Source organism: Rhinolophus sinicus, chromosome 12 (assembly GCF_057876585.1).
Source record: "Rhinolophus sinicus isolate RSI-liver-muscle chromosome 12, RSI-T2T, whole genome shotgun sequence".
Taxonomy (NCBI): Eukaryota; Metazoa; Chordata; class Mammalia; order Chiroptera; family Rhinolophidae; genus Rhinolophus; species Rhinolophus sinicus.
Window position 1 is genome coordinate 3,341,553 of NC_142512.1, and position 19,904 is coordinate 3,361,456.

Here is a 19,904-nt window from a genome sequence, read left to right on the forward strand (position 1 = left end):
CCTCTGGCTTGCATCGATTCTGAGGAGAAACCTGCTTACCTTTGTTCCTCAGTAGGTAATGGTCTTTTCCCCTCTGGCTGCTTTTAAGATTTTCTCTTTATCATTGGTTTTAAGTAACATGATTAGGATGTGCATTGATGTAGTTTTCTTTGTCTCTTCTGCTCAGAATTCATTGAACTTCCTGAACTTGTGGATGTATAGTTCTCATCAAATGTGGAAATGTTATGGCCATTCTTTTTTCAATGTTTTTGTCTCCCTCCCCACTTCAGCACCTTCTAAGACTCCAATTGCACATATATTAGATCTTCGCAGTTGACCCACAGCTCACTGATGCTCTGGTCCTGTTTTTTCTTTCTCTCTGTGTGTCATTTTGGATCATTTCTATTGATTATCTTCAAGGTCACAAATCTTTTCTCGTAGCGTCTAATCTGCCATTAATCCCATCCTATGTATTTTTCATCGTAAATACTGAATTGTTTCACCTCTTGAGGTTCAATATGGTGTTATTTTAAAAATATCTTCCATGTCTTTAACTTTTTGAATGTATAAAACACAGTTATAACTGTTTTCATCTGCCAATTGTAACATTTATATCCATTCTGGGTTAGTTTTGATAGTTTTTTTTTCTCTCATGTGGGTCATTTTTTTTCCTGTTTGTGTATCTGGTGATTTTTTATTGGATGGCAGACAATTTTATGTTGTGCGGTGCTGGAGTTTGATTTTTTTCCTTTAACTATTTTTGAGCTTTGTTCTGGGATACAGTAAAGTTGCTTGAAAACAATGTAACACTTTAAAGGCTTGCTGTTAAATTGTATTAGGTGGGACCAGAGCAGATTTAATCCAGGGTAGGAGTTGGCAGACTATGGACCAAGTCTCGCTTACTGCCTGCTTTTGTAAATAATGGAACACAGACATACACATTTGTTTATGTGGTGTCTACGGCTGTGTTCTGCTATAACAGCCGAGCTAAGTAGTTGTGTCAGAAACCATAGGACCTGCGAAGCCTGAAATATTTACTACCTGGCCTTTACAGAAAAAGTATAGTGACTCCTGTTTAGGACTTACTACTTACGTAATAACCTCTGAGGACTCTCCTGCAAACCCTGAGTGTTAGCGGAGTCTGCACCCTGGCTGTGGGGACGTAAGCACTCTCTGGTCCTGTGTGAGCACTGGGGTTTGTTCTAGCCGCTCCTTTCTGGCAGGTTTCTCCCCCTCTCTGGTTTCCTCCCATGCACGTGCTGCCCGGTCACCTACTGAAAGCTCAAGGGGGAGCCCTCTGCAGGTCTCTGGTACTTGCTCTGTGCGGCCCTCTCTCCTCTAGTACTCTGCCCTGCAAATTCTGAGCAAGCCCTGTCTCCTCAACCCAGGGAGACTCCCGGCCTCCACCAGGGCCTGCTCCCTGTGCCACAGCCTGGAGGGGGTTGGGACAACCCTACAGCTTGCCTCACTTGTTTCCCTTCTCTCTCTCAGGGATCGCATGCTTGCTGTGCTGCCTGTTGGCCATGATTTCATAGATTTTGCCTGGGTTTTTTATTGCTAAGGCAGGAGGGTAAGTGCAGGCTCTGTTATTCTGTCATGGCAGGAAGAGGAAGTTGAATCCAAGGTCTTGATGGCCATTGTCCCAACCCTTAGGACAGTCTGCATCATTCCCGCAAGGTGAGGTGTTGCCTTCCACCACCGTGCAGCTGGCACAGAGGGAAGCAGGAGATGGGCAGGTGATAATTCCCGGCCTGTCCACCTGGAGGGTGCTGTGGGTCTGGTGGAACAGTTCTCAGGTTGGTGTGATGAGGATGTGGCAGGAAAGTGGCAGCTGCTGTCTGCTGAGCATGGACTCTTAGGTCCTGCACTGGCTGTGTGCCTGCATTTATTCCCTTTACCCTCCAATAGCCCTATGGAGTGGCCACTGCTATTACCCCAGGAGGGAACTAAGGCACTTGCCCGAGGTCACACAACTTCCCACAGGACAGTTTAGAACCCACAATGCCACCCGGACAGGGCACAGGATGTTGGGGATCCTTCAGCAGGGACAACCTTGGGAGTCACATCAACAGTTTGCCCATTTTACAGATGAGGGAAACTGAGACCCAGAAAGGGACACAGCTCACCCAAAGCCAGTCTGTGGCTTGGAGCCCAGAGCTCCAACTCTGGTCCCACTCTGTCCTTGCCCAGGGACTCAGACTGCTGCTGGGCCCAGGGAGGATGGGAGAACACTCACTACAGTGTCCCTGGCCCACGCCACCAGCACCAGCAGTAGGTTTACAGGCCTCAGGCCGTGTCTGTTGGGGGTGGTGGCCACAGGTAAGGTGTTGCTGCTCCAGTATCCCTGGCTCCGATACTGCCCCCCTCGCTTGAACACCCCCACCCCAGTAACCGGGGAGATGGAGGTGCTGGTGGCGAGGCATCAGGGGCCTGGGCCAGATACCCCTGTCCACCATGCTACTGGCTCGAGGTGGGACCTGGACTCAGTCCCCTCCCCTCTCTGGGCCAGTTTCTGCATCTCTCATGAGGGGGTGGATGTTCACCCATCCCAAGGATATTGCAGGGATTCTGAAACCTCCATGAGATTGGTGGGGGGATTAAAGGAGGCCTGAGAGCAGTGCTAGCCACATGGAGAGAGGCGGGGCATGGGGACCCAGTAGGAGGCAGGATGCAGATCTGTTGGAGGGGGAAGAGTACAGCCAGGGAAAGGGAGGTGTGGGAGCTCCCATAGGGGCGCGCTTTGGGAGCTTGCGCCTGTAGCACACCCGAGAAACGTGGGTACAGCGAGGTGTACTTAAGCCCAGTGCCAATGCCAGTCCCTGCCGGTGTCCCCCTCCACTCCAGCCCTGGCATGGCCATCTTCCCACACACCCCCAGGCATCATCCAGACCCCACCCTGCTGCTCTTTGGGGCTGGGAACCAGGACGGTTGTCATGGTGTTTGGCCCCTCCCACTCCTGTGGCTGCATCTTTGAGGGAGCTTTCCTGTCAGTAAGATGTGGGGAGCACCAGGCTCCCTCCTTCCCTTGGAACTGTCCTGTGCCATCTGTGCAGGCTCTGGGCTGTGGGGCCGGTGCTGCCTCATCAGCTCCCTGGCAGTGCCAGGCCTAGAGTACGGGACACACACTTGCCTGCCGTCCCCACCCCATAGGAACCAGGAGCTGGTCCAGTGCTCATATGGACACAGCCAGTTCCTGTGGTCACAAGGACAGAGCTTCAGAGCTGGGACCCATGGCACCTGCCTCGTGTCCCGTGTGGTCTCCTAACACACATCAGGGCAGGGGCAGTCTCCAGAGTCCAGCCTCCCCTCTGTCTTTTCCACAGCCTTGGGCTTGGCCTTGCCTAAGACCCCTGTGGGGTACGTGTAGACTGGGCCCACAGGAAGTGGCTGGTGTTTTCCTCTAGGCGGAGCCAGCAGCTTTGCACTCAAGCCATGAATGTGTGAGCTGCACAGACCACAGGAGTGAGCCAGGCTGACACCCCACTGGCAGATGGCAAATCGAGGGTTGAGGACCCGCTGCCCTCATTCCTGTAGTCCAAGCCATTTGGTCCCATTCTCGGCTGGCAACAGCTCCCTGAGGCCCTCCTCAGGCCAGGCCTCATGCTGGGCCCAGGCCGAGGCTCTGCCCTTGATGAGCTCACAGTGTCACAGGTGAGCTGGGCCGCAAGGGAGTGAACCCCTCTGTGCCTCAGTTTCCTCACCTGTAACATGGGAATAACTGCCACCTGTTCAGTGAAAACTGAACAGATAGAGGTTGTTGGGGTTGTTACAAACCCTCATGCAGTGTAAGGCTGTACTATCTTGTACTAAAGCTGGCTTGTACTATCTTGGGCAGAAGGTGCTCCAGGTGGGGGTGTGGGACCCAGGGTTCTTGAGTTTCTGGCCCCAGCTTTCCCATGTACAAAATGGGGAAGGGTTTGCAGGACTCAGGGGCCTCTAGGAAGCCTTTGGGGCTGTAACTGTGAACAAGCTGTGGAGGGCCGCCCTGGGGTGCCACGCATCCCCTTCCCTTCCCTTCCCTAGCTTTAGCTGGTACCTGTTACAAGTCCTCATTTGACCAGCTCCAGCACGTCAATGCCTGGATAGAGCCAGTGGTCAGCCCCGGACCCCATGAGGGATCCCCCATGGGGAGCAGGCCCCAACAGATCCCGCCCGACAGCAGATGGTCCCTGGACCAGGCATCCTGCCTGCCTGAGGGTGACGTGGGGAAGGATGCATGTGGAGTGGGTCTTGCTGGGACACATCCCCCAGGCCCGGGGCAAGTTCCCATCTGCCACAGGAGGCAGAACCTGGAACCAGGCCTGACCAGTACGGCAGGGGAGCAAAAGGATGAGGGGTGGTGGCTGCCCCAAGGAGAAGCGTGTTGCCTGCACCCTTCCCAGGGTGGCACGTGAGGCTCTTAGCCTGCAGGAGCCGCTTATCCAAGGGGATTCTAGGGCTGGAGTGGCTTTGGGGCTGTGGGGTCCCAGGCGAGGAAGTCCCTGCTGCCACCCCACCCACCCCAGGGTCAAGTCATCCTCGACTGGTCTAGTCGAGGCCGTATGAATCCACTCAGCTCTGACATTGTGTGTCATCTGTCCTCTCACCACCCCCTTGCCAAGTAATCTGGCCTTTCCTTAAACATCTCCTGGGATGGGGCGTTCACTCCCTCTGCAGACCCCTCCCTAACATTGGGTCAGAAAGGACTGCCTCATCTGATGCTGATACCTGCATCCCCTTGCTGGTCCCAGCCCCTGCATGGGCTGTACCGCTCCCTCTGCCGCACCTGGAACAGCCCTGCAGACTCAAAGACAGAGCGGTTGTCTCCCAGAGATGGAGAGAACCCTAGGCCTCAACCGTCAGGGAGCCCGGTCTGGGTCCCACGGCTCCACTGCACCCGTTGTGCCAATGAGAAAGCTGGGCCCTTTCTCATATTGAGAGAAGCTCGGTATCTTGCTCAGGGTCACACAAAGGTCATGTCAGTGGCAGGGCAGGGGCCTGAGGCCCCAGAGGAGCTTAGATGGCTGCAGGGGCCGCCAGCCGGGTGCGCTCACTGGAATGTGCAGACTCATCGCCAGCAGGCACCAGGCTGCCCCCCTGTTGCCCTGTGTCCACGGATCCCAGGGAGAGGAGCCGGCCAGGCCACCCTCATGCCGGGGCCGGGGGTGAGCTCAGCTGCCTGATGGGCCTGGGTAGGCTCTAGCCTGAGTGTCACCCGCTCACTGGGTGGCCCAGAGCACATTCCCCGCCTCTCTGTAAGGCTTCTCCAGGAGGTTCTCAGACCCGGGAGGGAGCCGTGTTGCCGGCCTTGGGGGGGGGGAGGGGCTGGACATCTGTCTGAGCTGCACTGTTGGGCCCTGGTCTGATGTGCTCTCCTTTGCTGCCTAGAGGGCAGGGATGAGAGGGACTGAAGGCCAGCGCCTGGTGGGCCCCACTAAGGCCCAAGCGCCTGCTGACCTCTCCCAAGACCGGCGGGCTCGTCCACGCTGCCTTGTCCTTTTTCTGCGCCTCTCCCCTCCTCAGGTCAGGCGTGGCACTGGGGTAGGTGCACCTTGACTTCTGGGGCCCTGCCCTGAGCCAGGTCCTGTTGGGTAGAGGTCAGCTATTGTGGGCAGAGGTCTTCAGGTGACAGGAAGAGCACATGTGCTGGTTTGGTCGGTGAGGGAGGCTGTCGAAGTCCACACCGCGACCCTAGCAAGTGACCACGCCAGCTGCTGCCCTGCCCCCGGCTGTTGACACATCTGGTTCATCTCAGCACCCTGGGGTAGCACACGGAGGGCGGGGACCTGCCCTGGCTCAGGAATGCAAACCAGGAACAAACTAGAACAGGACCCTTGAGCTGACTCTGACACCTGCAGGGAAGGAGACTCTCAGGACCTAGACCCTTCCTGACTCCAAGACCTTTGCGAGCCAGCTCCTCCCAGACTCCTGGTGCAGCTTTCTCACTCTTCCCTCTACACTCCTCACCTGCCAGGTTACTGGCCTGGGTTTTCTTGTGTTAGGGAAACAGCAGGCACGTTGGATGTGCTTCCCCTCCGCTCCCTGCGGCCAGAGTCCAGTCTGCCACCGAGTGAGACTCTCATGTCCTGAATGTGGAATACGGAGCCTAGAACTTCGGAGCCAGAGAGGCCGCCAGTCTTGAGGCTGCGGGGAGCAGGGCTGGAGTGGCACCCATGGAGGATGGGGGGTGTGGGAGGCCTGGGCGTCCTGCGAGGCACCCGGCCCCACTGCCGCGCTGCCTGACAGCCCCGGTCTCTCTTCTGCTCCCAGGTGATAGCCGTGGTCATGGACATGTTCACCGATGTGGACATCTTCAAGGACCTGCTAGACGCCGGCTTCAAGAGGAAGGTGGCCGTGTATATCATTGTGGACGAGAGTAACGTCAAGTACTTCCTGCACATGTGTGAGCGGGCCCGCATGCACCCAGGACACCTGAAGGTGAGCCAGCTGCTCATGAATGACCAACTCGTCCTCTCTAAGGTCCACAAACACGTCCGCACCTGCCTTCTAGGGATGGAGCCCTGTGCCAGGCACACAGAGTTCAATAATCCTGGAGCCTCTGCCAGGTAGTCACCTGGCCTCTGCTTAAATGACCTGAGGGACAGGACAGTAACTACCTCCAACAGTCAGAGATACGATAAACATTGATTAAGGGCCTGCTGTCTAGGTGTTAGCCTACACACGGTGCTACGTCACATGCCGCACTGGTTACCTGTCTTTGCTTGCACACCTCCAGTGACAGCATGCTCACTGTCCTGACTCCAGCCGCTTATGTCTTATCTGGAGAACTCTGACTCCCAGGAAGTTCTTTCTTAGGTTTAAGCCAAAATCTGTCTTTATGCATCCACCCCCAGGTTTTAGTATCTGGCTCTGACAGAGGAAGCTCCCAGGGAGGGCTTCGGTGATGGCTGCAGAGTTGAAATGGATTTGAGGAATGAGAGCAGAGTAGAAAGAGCCTTCCAGCGGGGACACTGTGGAGCAGAGGAGAGGGGATCATGATGGGCCTGGGTTCTCAGCACACTGCTTGCTGTGTGTCCTTGAGCACATCACCTCCCCTCTCTGGGCTCCAGGATCTCACTGGTCTGAGAGATGGGCATGTGGGCCAGTGTGGCTGGCCTCTTCTGCACAGACGCTGGCGTTTCATACCTTGCTTGGCAGTAGAGGTTAGCCTCCTTCCCCCCTGCCGTTGCTTAGCACCCACTGTGTGCAGCAGTTCCCCAGAGAATACAGATCAGTATGCATCATGGCAGCTAATACTTTTACAACGTTGGACATGTGCCAGGCCTGTCCTAGGCACTTTACATGGTTAACTTATTTACTCGGGACAGCCCAATTGTTCCCATTTTACAGATGAGGAAATAGAGGCACTTGCCCAGGTGTCACTCATGGCTAGAAAGTTAAAGAGAAGGGGAGTAGGAGCCAGCACCAAAGCCGTCTGGCTGAGCACAGCCCATGAGAGGTCAGAATTCCTTGGGCTTTAGGCCTGTCATCTGAGCACAGTCCCAAGAGAAAGGGAGATGCCAGGCTGGTTAACAAATGGCTGGGCTCCCACGCCTGTAATTTATCAGCATTTGTCAAGAGTGACCCCATCTCAACTGAGCCCTTTCAAGTGGTTGTGAGCTCTCCAGGCAGCGAGTCTCTGGCTGTTGGGACATTTTAATGTGGTCTCCTTGGTGGCCTGACCCCCAAGCCCCACGCTCCCCACTGTACTGCCCACTGTGTAATTAGCACTGAGGATCGACTCCCGGGGCAGACAGCTCATACCAGAGAGGTCCAGAGCGCGGTAAAGGTGGCTGAGAGGCCTCGGGCTGTGGGCAGCAGATCAGAGAAGCTCAGGGCTCTCTGTCCAGCCCCTTCCCCATGTTTGGGAAGAGGCCCTGTAGGCCCACTCCCATGTGCCCCTGCCACACGCCCAGTGGGGGCTTTACACATGTCACCTCCCTCAGGCCCCTGCCATTCCCAGTGTGTGGAATGCTCAGGCAGGAGGACGTATGTCTGCTGAGTGGGGACCTGAACCTGGGGTCGCTGCCCCAGGCCTCTTCTCAGTAGGGAAACCCCAAACGCAAGTCTCCTTGGAGTGTTTGGAGCTCCCAGAAGTCAGAGGCAGGCGGAGTTGGGCTGGGAACGCAGCCCAGAGGCTGCGCGATCCCTCCCGGTGAGGTTGGCCCTGCGCCTCCCACCCACCCACCCTGCCCTCTGCTCCCCAGTGCAGGTGGGGCCTTGGGACCCGCTGCAGCCCACAGCTTTGTGGGAGCCTGGGATGCCTGAGCCAGAAGGGGCCTTGAGGCCATCGAGACTAGGCTCCCACAGGACAGACGGGGAAACTGAGGCCTGGCCGAGGCTGTGACGTGCCCAGAGCCATTCCACCAAGCAGGGGCTGAACCTAAAAGCCAATCAGCATGGACAAGGAGGGCACAGACCCTTGGTGCCCAGTGTCCCTGGCTGAGGCGGCACCCACCATGCAGCTGCGAGGGGACTTGGGCGCGTGGCCCTGCCTCTCTAGCCTCCAGTGCCTCATGCCCATAATGGTGCCTCATAGAGTTGTTTGAGGATGAAATTAGAGGAGACAGTGGTTGTAAAAGTGCTCCATGAGCTAAGGGGAGTTACACAGGTGCTGCCAATAACAAGAAATTATAATCCCCAGGCCCTGGGCTAGGGCCGGGGTGTGGGTGTGAGGCTTCCTCCCCCCACCCCCTGCCTTCAGCTTGAAAATTACGCTATAGCTGAGGGCACAGGCAGCTTGCACTGGGCGTCCCTGGCCCAGCCTGCTCCACTACCCACCTCCCTGCACTGGGGAAGGTGGCAGGGTCTGCAGGGGGATGTGCCCAAGAGCCAGCCTCTTTCCCTTCATGGGAAAGAATGTGTGATGCTGGTCTCCTCATTCTCACCTGAGCCCGTCCCCTCTACAGCCTGGGCAGCTGGCCAGGGGCTCCTGTGGGCCCAGCCCTGGCCAAGTGTCACCTTGTCAAGGGCCTGCCCACACAGCCCACTTCCCTGCCCGAGAGCCGGCTAGGCCCGAACCTGTCTCGGGAGCACTTCCTTTGCCAGTAATCCTGGGCTTGCCCTCTGCCGCCCCTGCCCAGCTCTGCTACGACCTGCCTTCTTATCCCACGGGCCCAGGGTACAGGTTGCACATGGTGACCATGGCAGTGTCGGGTGCCAGTCTGGGTGCAGTGCTAGGAACCAGGCCTGATCTCCAGCTGTGCCACCTGCACTGTAACTTTGGACACAGACACTGAATCTTTCTGGGCCTCAGTCTTCCTGTCTGAAAAATGGGAATATCATTTATTTGACAGGGCTGCTGTGATGAGTAAAGGAGGCCATGTGGGGGCAGGACACTCCCTTCCTATCCTGTCTTTGGCTGGGGACAGGTATGGCTCCTCCCATGAGACCCCAGCTCTGCTCTGAGTGCCAAGGGGCTTCCCTTTCCCTTTGAGCTGTGGTCTGGCTGGGACCCACCTTCATGCCCCCCCCCCGCTCCAGGCAGCACCTCCCCAGCCTCCCAAGCTTTGTGCTCTTACCAACACATTCTGGAAACAGCTGCTCTATTGCTTGGGCCAACCCCTCTCCTGGTTTCCAGCTGAGGTAGAAGAACATATACCAGCACCTCCCCAGGTGTGAGGTTCCCACCTGCCCTTGAGCACCCTGGTCTGCCGGCTCAGCTGGCTCCTGACGGCCCATCAGACGGAGAATGTGGGAATGATGGCCTCATATTACAGATGGGGAATAGGCTTTAAGAAGAAGACTCACCTATCTCACCCAAGAGGCTCTTCCCCCACCAGGACCCAGGGCCAGGCCATGTGACCAGGCCACATTTGGGGGTGAGACTGGGTGCCAAGGGGATGCCCCAGAGCCAGTGGAAGCCAGGCTGGGCCTGAAGCTCATAGCTTAGGTCAGGATGGAAGCTGTGGGATGCTTGGCTGATCTGAAAAGGTAATCGGCTTTGTGCAGCCAAACTGGAAAAACCAGCAGCCACCTGGGCAAAGGCCGGACCCATTTCTGATGAACAAAGGAATCCCGGCCAGGGTAGCCATGGGAAGGTGCTTGGTGGGGATGGGAGGACTTGGCCTGCAGCTCGGGTCCCAGCAGCCCTTTCTGGTGCGCGGGGCTTCCTCCCCTCCCCTCCTTGCTTCTCTGACCCCGGCCTGAGTCAGTAATGGATCAAGCCTTGGAGCAGTGCTTCTCAGCCAGGGAAGGTTGCCTGGCTTGGGACATTTGGTGGTGTCCAGAGACGTTTTTAAGGGTCCCGACTGGCATCTGGTGGTTAGAGGCCAGGGATGTTGTTGAACTTCCTACAGTGCACAGGAGAGCCCCACAGCAGAGAATCACCTTGCCCAGGATGTCAGCATTGCCAAGGCCAGCCTAGGGGAAGAGCCAGGAGTCCCTCCGTCAAGGTCTTGGAGCTGGGCTGGCTCAGCTCTACCCCGTCTGCTGTCCCCAAAAGTGGTTCACAAAGGTGTGTTCACAAAGCTTCACAACAGCTTGGTGTGGAGGCCAGGGTGAGCGTTGGCTCCCCTCCCCATTACAGAGTGAAATAGGTCCTTTACATGGGCTCCCAGGCACCCCCCATGTGCTCTGCATAAAGGCCTGATCTTGCTGTCACCGGCCTGGCCTGGTCAGCATGCATCTCTGGGCCTCCCCACGCTTCCTTGGGCCCAGGAGATGCCAGCAGGCCCCAAAAGAGCCTCCATAGTACAGCTGAAAGGTTGTCCTCGGTCACAGGGGCTGGACCTCACCCACTGGGGGACTGTGAGCAAGTCACTCCTCCCCTCTAAGCCCACTTGGCCGTCACGTACGCTGACAGTCCTGGCCTCCCTGAGCCTGAGTCCACAGCGTGCCAGATATTTTCTGGTCCCTCACCTGTCCCCGCCCCCACAGAAGGGATCACTCCTAGTACGCGCAGTCACAGCCCACTTTGTCGCTTTGCATTTATGGAGCACCTACTAAGCGCCAGGCAACTTCCGGCCCCACCTGTGTGCACCATGGCTTCATTCAGTCCTCACAGCAGCCCTGAAGCATCAGGAGAGGGAGGCTCATTTCACAGATGAGAAAACTGAGGTGTGGAGGCCAAGCCGGCGTCATTTGGCGCCAGGACTGGAGCCATGTTTATCCGGCGCTCGACAATGCCCCGGACCCACCCTGCCCCAGGGAAGCCTGGGCTTGTCCTCTCTGCCTCCCCCCAGCCCAGGCCTGGGCGCCAGTGGGCTTAGCACACGGTCAAGGCATGTCTGCATGAGCCCAGGAGGCTTGGGCGGGGGGCAGAATGCTAGTTTTACCCCAGCCCTTAGTCCACCCCACCCTGCCCCATACACGCTTGGGGCAGAAGCCACCTTCGGAGCTGGTGACATGCTGCCTGCCATCCTCCCGACATCCTCTCATCACAGTCCCCTCTCAGGTGTGAAGAAACGGGGGTTCCACAGGGTCCAAGGATTCGCCAGGGCACCCCATTTGGGCCAGCCTAGGAGTCCTTCCCCTATCTGCTGTGCCCTCTGCCAGGGGTGGCGTGGGACTCAGAGACAATGTGGCTTTGTGGAAGCCTCCACTGCTTACCCGAGCCCTGACTCCTGAGACATTACCTCATCGGGGCCAGGCCCCATGGGGTGGGGCCCACCCAGGAAAACAGGCCTGGAGCTCACATGAGGTGGGAGGGTGGGGGGCGTGGCAGTTGCCACAAGGCCCCGCCTGCTGTTGAGCCCTAGGGGTAATGGACCTTAGTTTCGAGGCCAGCTCCAGCGTGCAGACAGGGAAACTAAGGCCCAGAGAGGGCCAGAGACTTGCTTCGAGTCACACAGCAAATTTGGTGCTAAGTCACTGACACATAGGAGCCCCTCGTCTCAGGACAAGGTTTGAGGTGGGTGGGAGCAGACACTGCTGAGGGGATTAAGACTGGTGGCTATTCTTCCAGGCCGAGGGGGCGCCCATGGACCCAGCACACAGGGCTGGGCCAGGAGCCCACATGAGCCGCAGAGCTCGGCTATGGTTGGGCACAGGTGACAAGGGAGGGCCTTGTACCGCCTCCAGGATCTTTGCTCTGACTTCTGGTCCCTGAGCGTGCTTTGTGTTGGGTACAAAGTCACGAGCACTAATTGTCCTGGGCTGTGGCCAGCTTCCTGCTGAGCTGGCTGTGTGCAGACAGGCGCCTGGGGGCCAGGGGGAGCTGGTCCTGGGAGCAGAGGCTTATCTGCCTTCTGGGCTAGGCCCAACAATAACACACTTGTTCACCCCACAGCCACGGGGGGATCCATGGGGGCCCACCCCTCAACCTCTGAGGATATTGTCCTGGGCCCGCTGAGTAGAGGGGCCCGGGGGGGCATGGGCAGGAGTACAGCGCAGGCTCCGGCTCTTGCAGGCCTAGCCCCTTCTCCCTGTTGCCCCTGCCCTGGCTCAGCCCCCCCCCCCACAACAGCCTCCTCCCTGTCCCCTGCCTCCAGCTCCTCATTCATTTCGTGCGTCCTCCCTTTGGATGCCAGCCTCTTGAGATTCACCTCCAACTCCACGACTCCCTGCTCTGAATCCTCCTGTGGCTCTCGCGGCCCCTAGGGCCCAGTTAGGCCCTTAAGCAGATAAGACTGTGCCGTCAGCATCCAGCCGGGCCGCTCTGCAGGCTCTGCAGGCTCTGTCCTCCTTCCAGGTCTTCGTATGTCTTCAACACATGGCTTCTCTTGTCAGTAGGCCTTCGTGTTCCTGCGTCTGGAACGCTCACCCAGACCCACTCTGCCCTATTGCTCAGTGCTATGGTCCTGTAATTCTCTCTCCTGTCCCCCAACACAGAATCTCAGGGTGCGGAGCAGCGGGGGAACAGAGTTCTTCACGAGGTCGTCCACCAAGTTCAAGGGCACCCTGGCCCAGAAGTTCATGTTCGTGGATGGAGACCGGGCCATCTGTGGCTCCTACAGGTGACTCCCCAGCTTTCTGGGAGCAGGGGGAAGAGGCGGCTCCAGTTCCCAGCTGGTTTCTGCACTTAATACTGTCTTATGACACCCTGGTTATTCCGGTTCATTGGTCCCAAAACTGCTGAGGTGTGAGCGGGGCTGGGGCACGCCCGCACGCCACCCACCTTTCTCCAAAAGCAGGCAGAGGAGGGCTTTTGTCTGTGAGACTGTTGTTCCAGCCTAGACATGGGGTGTGGACCATCCAGGCTGTGTCTTCCCAGGCTCCCAAGGTGGTCACTCTGAATGCCACCCTCAGGGATAAGGGCAGGATAAGGACAGCTGTGGCCCATCTCTGTGAGCCCCCCACCATGCAGGGGCAGCCGGGGGTGGGGGGGTGCTGCCCACGGCCATGTGGGATGTTGGTGGTGACAAAGACACCAGGTGTCCAGGGCTGCTCTGGGCCTTCTGAGTGGCCTCATGGGGTGCTGTTACCCCATAGGGACGCGGCACTGTGCTGTCTCACACAGGTGGGACAGGGCTTGGTGTCAGTGACGTGCCTGAGGTCCCAGACTCAGGTCTGGCCCGAGGCTTATGCCCTGTCCTCTGTCCCCGCTCCCTTCTCAATCCCATGCAGGGTCCGTTAGCCATAGTCTGAGGAACAGCAGCCTGTGGGGTATACAGTGGCTCGCTCGGATGCCCACTGCAGGGGGACCCGGGCCTGAGGGAGAAGGCAGGCCCTGCAGGCCTCACCAGGCAGCCCCTTCCCCTTTGTTGCAGCTTCACATGGTCGGCTGCGAGGACGGATCGGAACGTGATCTCAGTGCTGTCCGGCCAGGTGGTGGAGACATTTGACCGGCAGTTCCAGGAGCTGTACCTCATGTCACATGGCGTCAGCCTCAAAGGCATCTCCATGGAGAAGGAGCCTGAGCCAGAGCCCATCGTGCTGCCCTCTGTGGTCCCGCTGGTGCCCTCGGGCACCGTGGCCAAGAAGCTCGTCAACCCCAAGTATGCGCTGGTCAAGGCTAAGAGCGCTGAGGAGATTGCTAAGATCTCCTCTGAGAAGCAGGAGGTGGGGAAGCCCCCGGGGCTGCGGAGCCCGGCTCTGGCCGAGCAACCAGTAGACGGCCCTGAGCCAGCCCTGCCCATTCACCCGGGGCTGCTGAACCTGGAGCGGGCCAACATGTTCGAATACCTGCCCACGTGGGTGGAGCCAGACCCAGAGCCGGGCAGTGACATCCTGGGCTACATCAACATCATCGACCCCAATATCTGGAACCCCCAGCCCAGCCAGATAAACCGCATCAAGATCCGAGACACATCCCAGAATGGCGCCCAGCTCTGGAAGCCTAGCCAGGATGGCATCCGCAACCCAGAGCCCAGCGCCCCCCAGGACGGGGTCCCCGCCAGGAATGGCCTCCCCCAGGAGGACCGTGAGTCACAGCCTCCTGTGCCCAAGCCCCGGACAGTCCCCGTGGCAGACGTGCTTGCCCAGGATGGCAGTGGTGTTGGCTGGGCCCCGGAAAGCCCAAAAGAGGCGGTGCCCCAGAACGGGGCAGACCACGAGGTGCCCAGGACCCCCGAGGCAGGCCACGCCTCACCCCCGCGACAGAGGTCTATGACCCAGGATGACCCTGATGGCAGGCGGTCGGTGACCCCCAACGGGCTAGATGGGGACGAGGAGGAAGACGACGACGACTATGTGACCCTCAGTGACCAGGACAGCCTCTCGGGCAGCTCTGGCCTCGGCCCTGGTCCCCGGCAGCCATCAGTGGCCTCCTCTTCCGTGTCAGATGAGTATTTCGAGGTGAGGGAGCGCTCAGACCCCCGGAGGCGCCACTCAGAACAGGCGGCCAACGGGCAGACTCGGCCCCCCCGCCGAAGGCTGAGTGCCCCACACACGACCCGCGGGACCTTTGGTGGACCCCTCTGTGGCTCACCGTGGGCTCAGGGTCGGGACAGAGAAAAGGCGGGCACTCTGAGGAGGACGCAGGCCTTGCGCTCCACGGACACGGAGGCACAGGTGGGTCGGGGGCCCTGGGCACCAAGGGCCTGTGAGCCCAGAGCGGCCCTCTGCTGGGGTCTTTCCTCTCCTGTTACAGATAGGGAAACTGATGACTGGGGAGTGGGACGTGGGTGGGGAGCACCCAGGGCTACCCACACATGTGGCAGGTGGTCGCTGACCGTGCTAGAGGCTGTCGGCCCCAGTGTGCCCTAAAGGCAACCTGTGCCAGCTACTGGGAGCTGAATGAAAATGCACGTAACACACCCAGAGGTTTCAGACACATGGTGCTGTGGGAAGCTGACGCCTAGTTTTCAGACGAGGAAACAGCAGTGGCACAGAGATGTTCGTTTACACTCCCAAGGCCACACAGCAGTAACTGGTCCTTGTCTGGGCCTTCTGCCAAGTCACCTCCATGTCAGTCACTTTGACTTGGTCCTGGGGACCACTGTCCTTCCCTCTCCACCAAGCCAAGAAATGGCTCCCATTCCTCCTTGGCGCCTCCCGGTGACCTTTGCAGCCCCGGCCCAGCCCGCCCCTGTCCTACCTGGAAACAGTGCGCGGCTGATCATGCCCGGCATGACGATCAGGCCCATGGGCAGCATCTTGAGGTAACTGGCCAGGACGGAGCCCGCCTTGGCGTGGTTCAGGTCCCTCGCAGACAGCGACCGCTGCACGATGACCTGGGGGCACGAGAAGGGAGTGAGTCCCACCTCCTCAGGGGCACCTGTGGCAGGATGGCTCCCTGTGCGCCTTAGGGTGCGGCAGGAGACGCGATGCTGTCCCACTAGTGCCAGACCCACCAAGACAACCATGGCCTGAGCGTGACACCTAATGGTTCCCCAAGAAGCAGAGTTCACCCCGATTGGCCAAGCAACTGGCGCCAAGGTATCTCGTTCTGGGGACTTGGTCTCCCCATCTGTTGAATAGGGAAAGTGTGCTGCCCAGCCCGGCATCAGGCAACTGGAAGGAGACCCTGGGTGGGACAATATCAGGAGGACCCCTCCCATCTTGTGCGCCCTCACAAGGGTGGATGGCTGGCATGCTCGTCCATGTGCCAGGAGGAGACACTAGCACCAGCTGTGTTTTGTCACTGGCAGAGGTCGGGCGCTTTCAGACCTGGGGTTTGGGGACGCGTACAGTTCAGTAGTGGAGGGGTGCTAGAATTGCCTGAGGGACCCTCTGGCGGCCTTAGGCAGATCCTACCTGGACCTCTGTTTCCAGGTCTGCAGAATGGGAGGGGTAGGGAGGGGGAGTGGGAGCTGGTGGCATCTGGGAACCCTCCAAACTCCGACATTATGATGCTACTTTAACAACAAACTTTTTTTTTTTTTAACAACAAATTTTTTTAAAAACAGCTTTACCAAGGTATAATCCACCTATGATTCAACCACACGAGGTGCACGTCTCAGTGGCTTTTAGTATGTTCACAGCGTTGTGTGATCTATAACTTTTAAATATAAGTGTTTTCCCTTTGCTGTTCTGCAGTTTAAATCACTACCAGCAATTCAGAAGTAGGAATTATCTGTGATCGTAACTATGTCCCAAACATGCTAGCTTCATGGATAGCCCCCAGCATTTCCCTCTAAGGCTTGGCCCTTGGTGACACATGCATTACAGGGTGCCGGGGGTGGTAGCGCTGGGTATGTGGGACAAGCTGAGTTCAGTCCAGCTTCTGATGACTCGGGACAAGTCCTTGCCTCGCTTTGGGCCTCAGTTTCCCTATCTGGACAATGAGGGGTTAGACATGGTTCTCTAGAACCTTCCCCTCTGATGTCCTGTGATTACAAGATCCGGGGCCACTCTTCATGACAGAAGAGAAGCATTTCCCTAAAACCCTGCACATTGTATTCTATTATCTCATCCTGTGCTCAGTGGCCAGCCCGGGGAGGCAGGCAGGACCAGTGCTGCCGCCCTGTTCTACAGGTGCAGTGAGGCTCGGGACCCATCAGGCCTCCTGTTTCATTGCTTTTGTTTGTTTCTGATCACAGGTGTCACCTATGCACGAGCTAGGAAACAGTCAAATCTAAAGGAGAAAAGGAGAAGCACCCATGGTCCCAGCACACACAGCTGCCCCGGTGCTGACCAGACTGGGCATCTTGGAGAGGCGCCCTGGCCTGGGGCTCAGTCGAGTCCCCTCCAGAGCCCCCAGTTGCCAGTGAGGGTCACAGCAGAGCAGGCCCAGAAGGACCAGGCAGGCGGGAGCCAGTGCAGCGGCCCTGCCTGTGGGTGCTGTGGATCAAGGCCCCATTCCCCCTGCCTGGGTGAGGGGAGGACGGGGATGCATGGCCGAGGCCAGGCTGTAGGCCACCAATGCCGGTGGTCCTCTGGACCACCTCGGGATCAACAGTGTGCTGCCTCCCCTCCACACGCATCGTGTGCGGCCCTGCTAGCCATTCAGCCCTGACCTTGAGGCCACGCCCAGTGTGCTGACTCACTTGGTCTTCATGGGAAAATCTCCTGAATGATATCCCACCCATAGATGCCAGTGCCAGGCCAGGCCTGTGCTGAGTGGGGAGGAAACAGCGGTGCCCAGGCTGAAGGTGTGTGGGCTGGGCCAGCAGGGCAGTTCCGGGACTCCCAGCACACTTTCCACAGCCAGCCATTCAACCAGCCCTTTGCCCACCCAGGCTTGCCCTCAGCCTTCCCGGGGGGAGCTGGGCTATGAAATCACATGTTCTCTGGAGGCCCACGTGTGAGGCGCGGCCCATGTGGGAATCTCGGGGCACCGTGTTACAAATGGGGAAACTGAGGCCCAACCTCTCAGGCTTTCTGAAGCCTCCCAACTTGGATCACTTCCCACTGTCAAAGCCCAGGGAGGGTCTTTCGTCAAATGCACACCGAGCACCTACTGCTCAGGAGAAGGGGAGCCCTCTGAGCACTCCCCTCGCTGGGTAGGCAGCCGTGGCCCCGTTGGGAGGTCACTGGGTGCAGAGCCCAGTCCTGCCCATGGGCCTCGCTCGGTGTGAATGGAGGTGCGGAGCCTGCCCCACACACAGGGGAGGCTGTCCCCATTCACCCCACAGTGACTTGCTGGGCTGGGCTGGCCCTAGTGCCTGGCTGCCTCACTTCCTCGGTGGGGCCATCAGGGGCACGGGTCCAGAGGCAAGGACGCTTGTCAGACCTGTGTCCACTGAGGCTCTGCTGCTTCACGAGGGCTTTTCCCACCTGAGTGCTACCTGGAATTGCCCACAGCCTTCCACAGCGAGCAGGACGGGGGGCATTAATCTGCTTCTGCCCAGAGAGGGGAAGTGGCTGTCTGACGTTACCTGGTACATTCACAGCTCAGACAGGACTGGAGTCAGACTCCAGAGGAAGACTCACCCCCTGCACTCACCAGAACTCGGGGCCCAGATTGAGGCTCTGCCTCTGACAGCCCTGTCCAGCCCCGTTTCCAGATGGAGGAGGCTGAAACGGGGGCATTGAGGAAGAGCGGGAACTTGCCTTATCGCAACCACCAAAGGCAGGATTATTTCCATATGCCACACGAGTAGCAAAACAAACTCGTCTAAGACCACCAGCTAGTGAGTGGCAGGGACAGGGAGCAAACCCAGGAGCGGTGGCTGAAACGTCCCGGTGAGAATCCTGTGGAAAGGGAGGGAAACGCTCCTCGGGATCTCACTCTGTCTGCTCTCTCTCTCCCAGGACCAGCAGTTCCACCATCATGGAGTCCGGCCCTCGGGAACCAAGGGTAAAGATGGCTTCGCTCAGCTGGTGAAGACCCCAAGACCCCCGCAGTGCTGCCCCATTGCCGAGGGCGCCCAGAGTTCTACCAGGAAAGCGGGCCCCCATCACTGGCAGGCCAAGGGTGGCCTTGTGCCCCGCCCGCTGCCAGATCCTGGGAGTCCAAGGCTGGCCCAAAACACCAGACCCCAGACCGACGGCAAAGCCACCGAGGCACATCTATCTCCTTTTGGAATACCGTTCTCCAAACTGTCCCAGTCAAAGCTCCTGCAGGACAAGACGGGCGACGGCCAGTGGGCCTCATCTGATTCTAAACGGAGGGTCCAGGCCCCCCGGGACCGCAAGGATCCCTAGCACCGTGTCCCCGGGCCTGGAGCCAGCCCGTCTGCGGCCTCTGCCCTCGCCCAGACTCACCGTGCAGGTGTTCGTGGGGCCACGCCAGGGATTGGCAGATGGGCCACCAAGACCCTCCAGAGCCCACCCTGGAAGGCAGGCAGGTGGTGTGGGCAACGATGCGGACACTCACCTGGTCGGTGCACCAGTACCAGGTGGCCATGATGGTCAGACCAAAGGTCATTCCAGTCCATGGGAGATCCCCTGTGTAGGGGTCTCGGAACATGTGCATGGCGTCTGCACGTGGCAGGTGGCAGCTTGTGTTGGGGACAGTCCTGGATGGGATGGCCCTTGCATAGGCTGCCGCCAGCTGCTCATACCCGCCGATCTGGTTGAAAGCTGTAGGGTTGGGGCAGGACAGGGACTGGTTTGTGGCTGGTGGCCCTGACCCCCGGCCCCAACTGCCCTTATCTCACAAGGAACTACCTGATGCATCAAACTTGACTTTTTCCCACTTCTGCTTTCCCAGTGTCTGGAAAGGTATGGAGGGTAGAGGGTATTTTTAAAAGGTGAATTCAAATGACTATTTTATTTGTATTTAAAATAATACTATTAAATGAGCATTTTGCACGTGGGAAGCCCCGTGTCCTGTTGGCCTCTGGATGCTGGTTGGCCTCAGGCAAGGGGTTCTCTGCCACGCTCCAAACTGTCGGTTTAAGGAAGCAGAAGTATACATTGTTTTGGCATTTGAGGACCTGCCAAGGAGTCTAAAGTGTTAACATCCTGACCCAGGGGTTTCTAAAGGACGTGATTTAGGCAGAGCTGAGAATGGCTGGGGGTGATGCCACCTGAGAAGGGAAACAGGTCCCAGGAGGGGCAGAGGCACCACCACTGCTACCCGGCCAGCCAGCTGGGGCTCAAGCCAGGGGTTGTTCCTCTCAAGCCTGGACCTTGTTCACCCCCTTACTGTTCCTGTCCACTTTGGGGTGGCCCTGTGTGGCCAAGCCCTGGCCCATCTGTGGCTTTTGCTGGGTCTGCAGTCACTCCCCACCATCCAG

At 58.3% G+C, this 19,904-nt stretch overlaps 2 protein-coding genes across 5 annotated transcripts in view; one reads left to right on the forward strand and one right to left on the reverse strand.

Annotated features, from left to right (window-relative positions):
- SACK1G (scaffolding CK1 anchoring protein G) overlaps nt 1–19,484 on the forward strand; it is a 29,979-nt gene extending 10,495 nt beyond the window's left edge. For 2 of the 3 annotated variants that reach the window (XM_074320879.2, XM_088801862.1), the window contains 4 exons: nt 6,229–6,396; nt 12,730–12,854; nt 13,608–14,850; nt 18,475–19,484. In XM_074320879.2, coding sequence (XP_074176980.2) covers nt 6,229–6,396; nt 12,730–12,854; nt 13,608–14,850; nt 18,475–18,867 — 1,929 coding nt within the window. In that variant the 3' untranslated portion in view covers nt 18,868–19,484. The remainder of the gene's footprint in view (nt 1–6,228; nt 6,397–12,729; nt 12,855–13,607; nt 14,851–18,474) is intronic. The other variant, XM_074320880.2, reaches the window with a different exon arrangement.
- SLC5A10 (solute carrier family 5 member 10) overlaps nt 1–19,904 on the reverse strand; it is a 60,771-nt gene that overhangs the window by 25,369 nt on the left and 15,498 nt on the right. For both annotated transcript variants that reach the window (XM_074320882.2, XM_019753759.3), the window contains exons 8-9: nt 19,040–19,245; nt 15,377–15,512 (exon numbers count right to left, since the gene is read on the reverse strand). In XM_074320882.2, the coding sequence (XP_074176983.1) occupies nt 15,377–15,512; nt 19,040–19,245 (342 nt within the window). The remainder of the gene's footprint in view (nt 1–15,376; nt 15,513–19,039; nt 19,246–19,904) is intronic.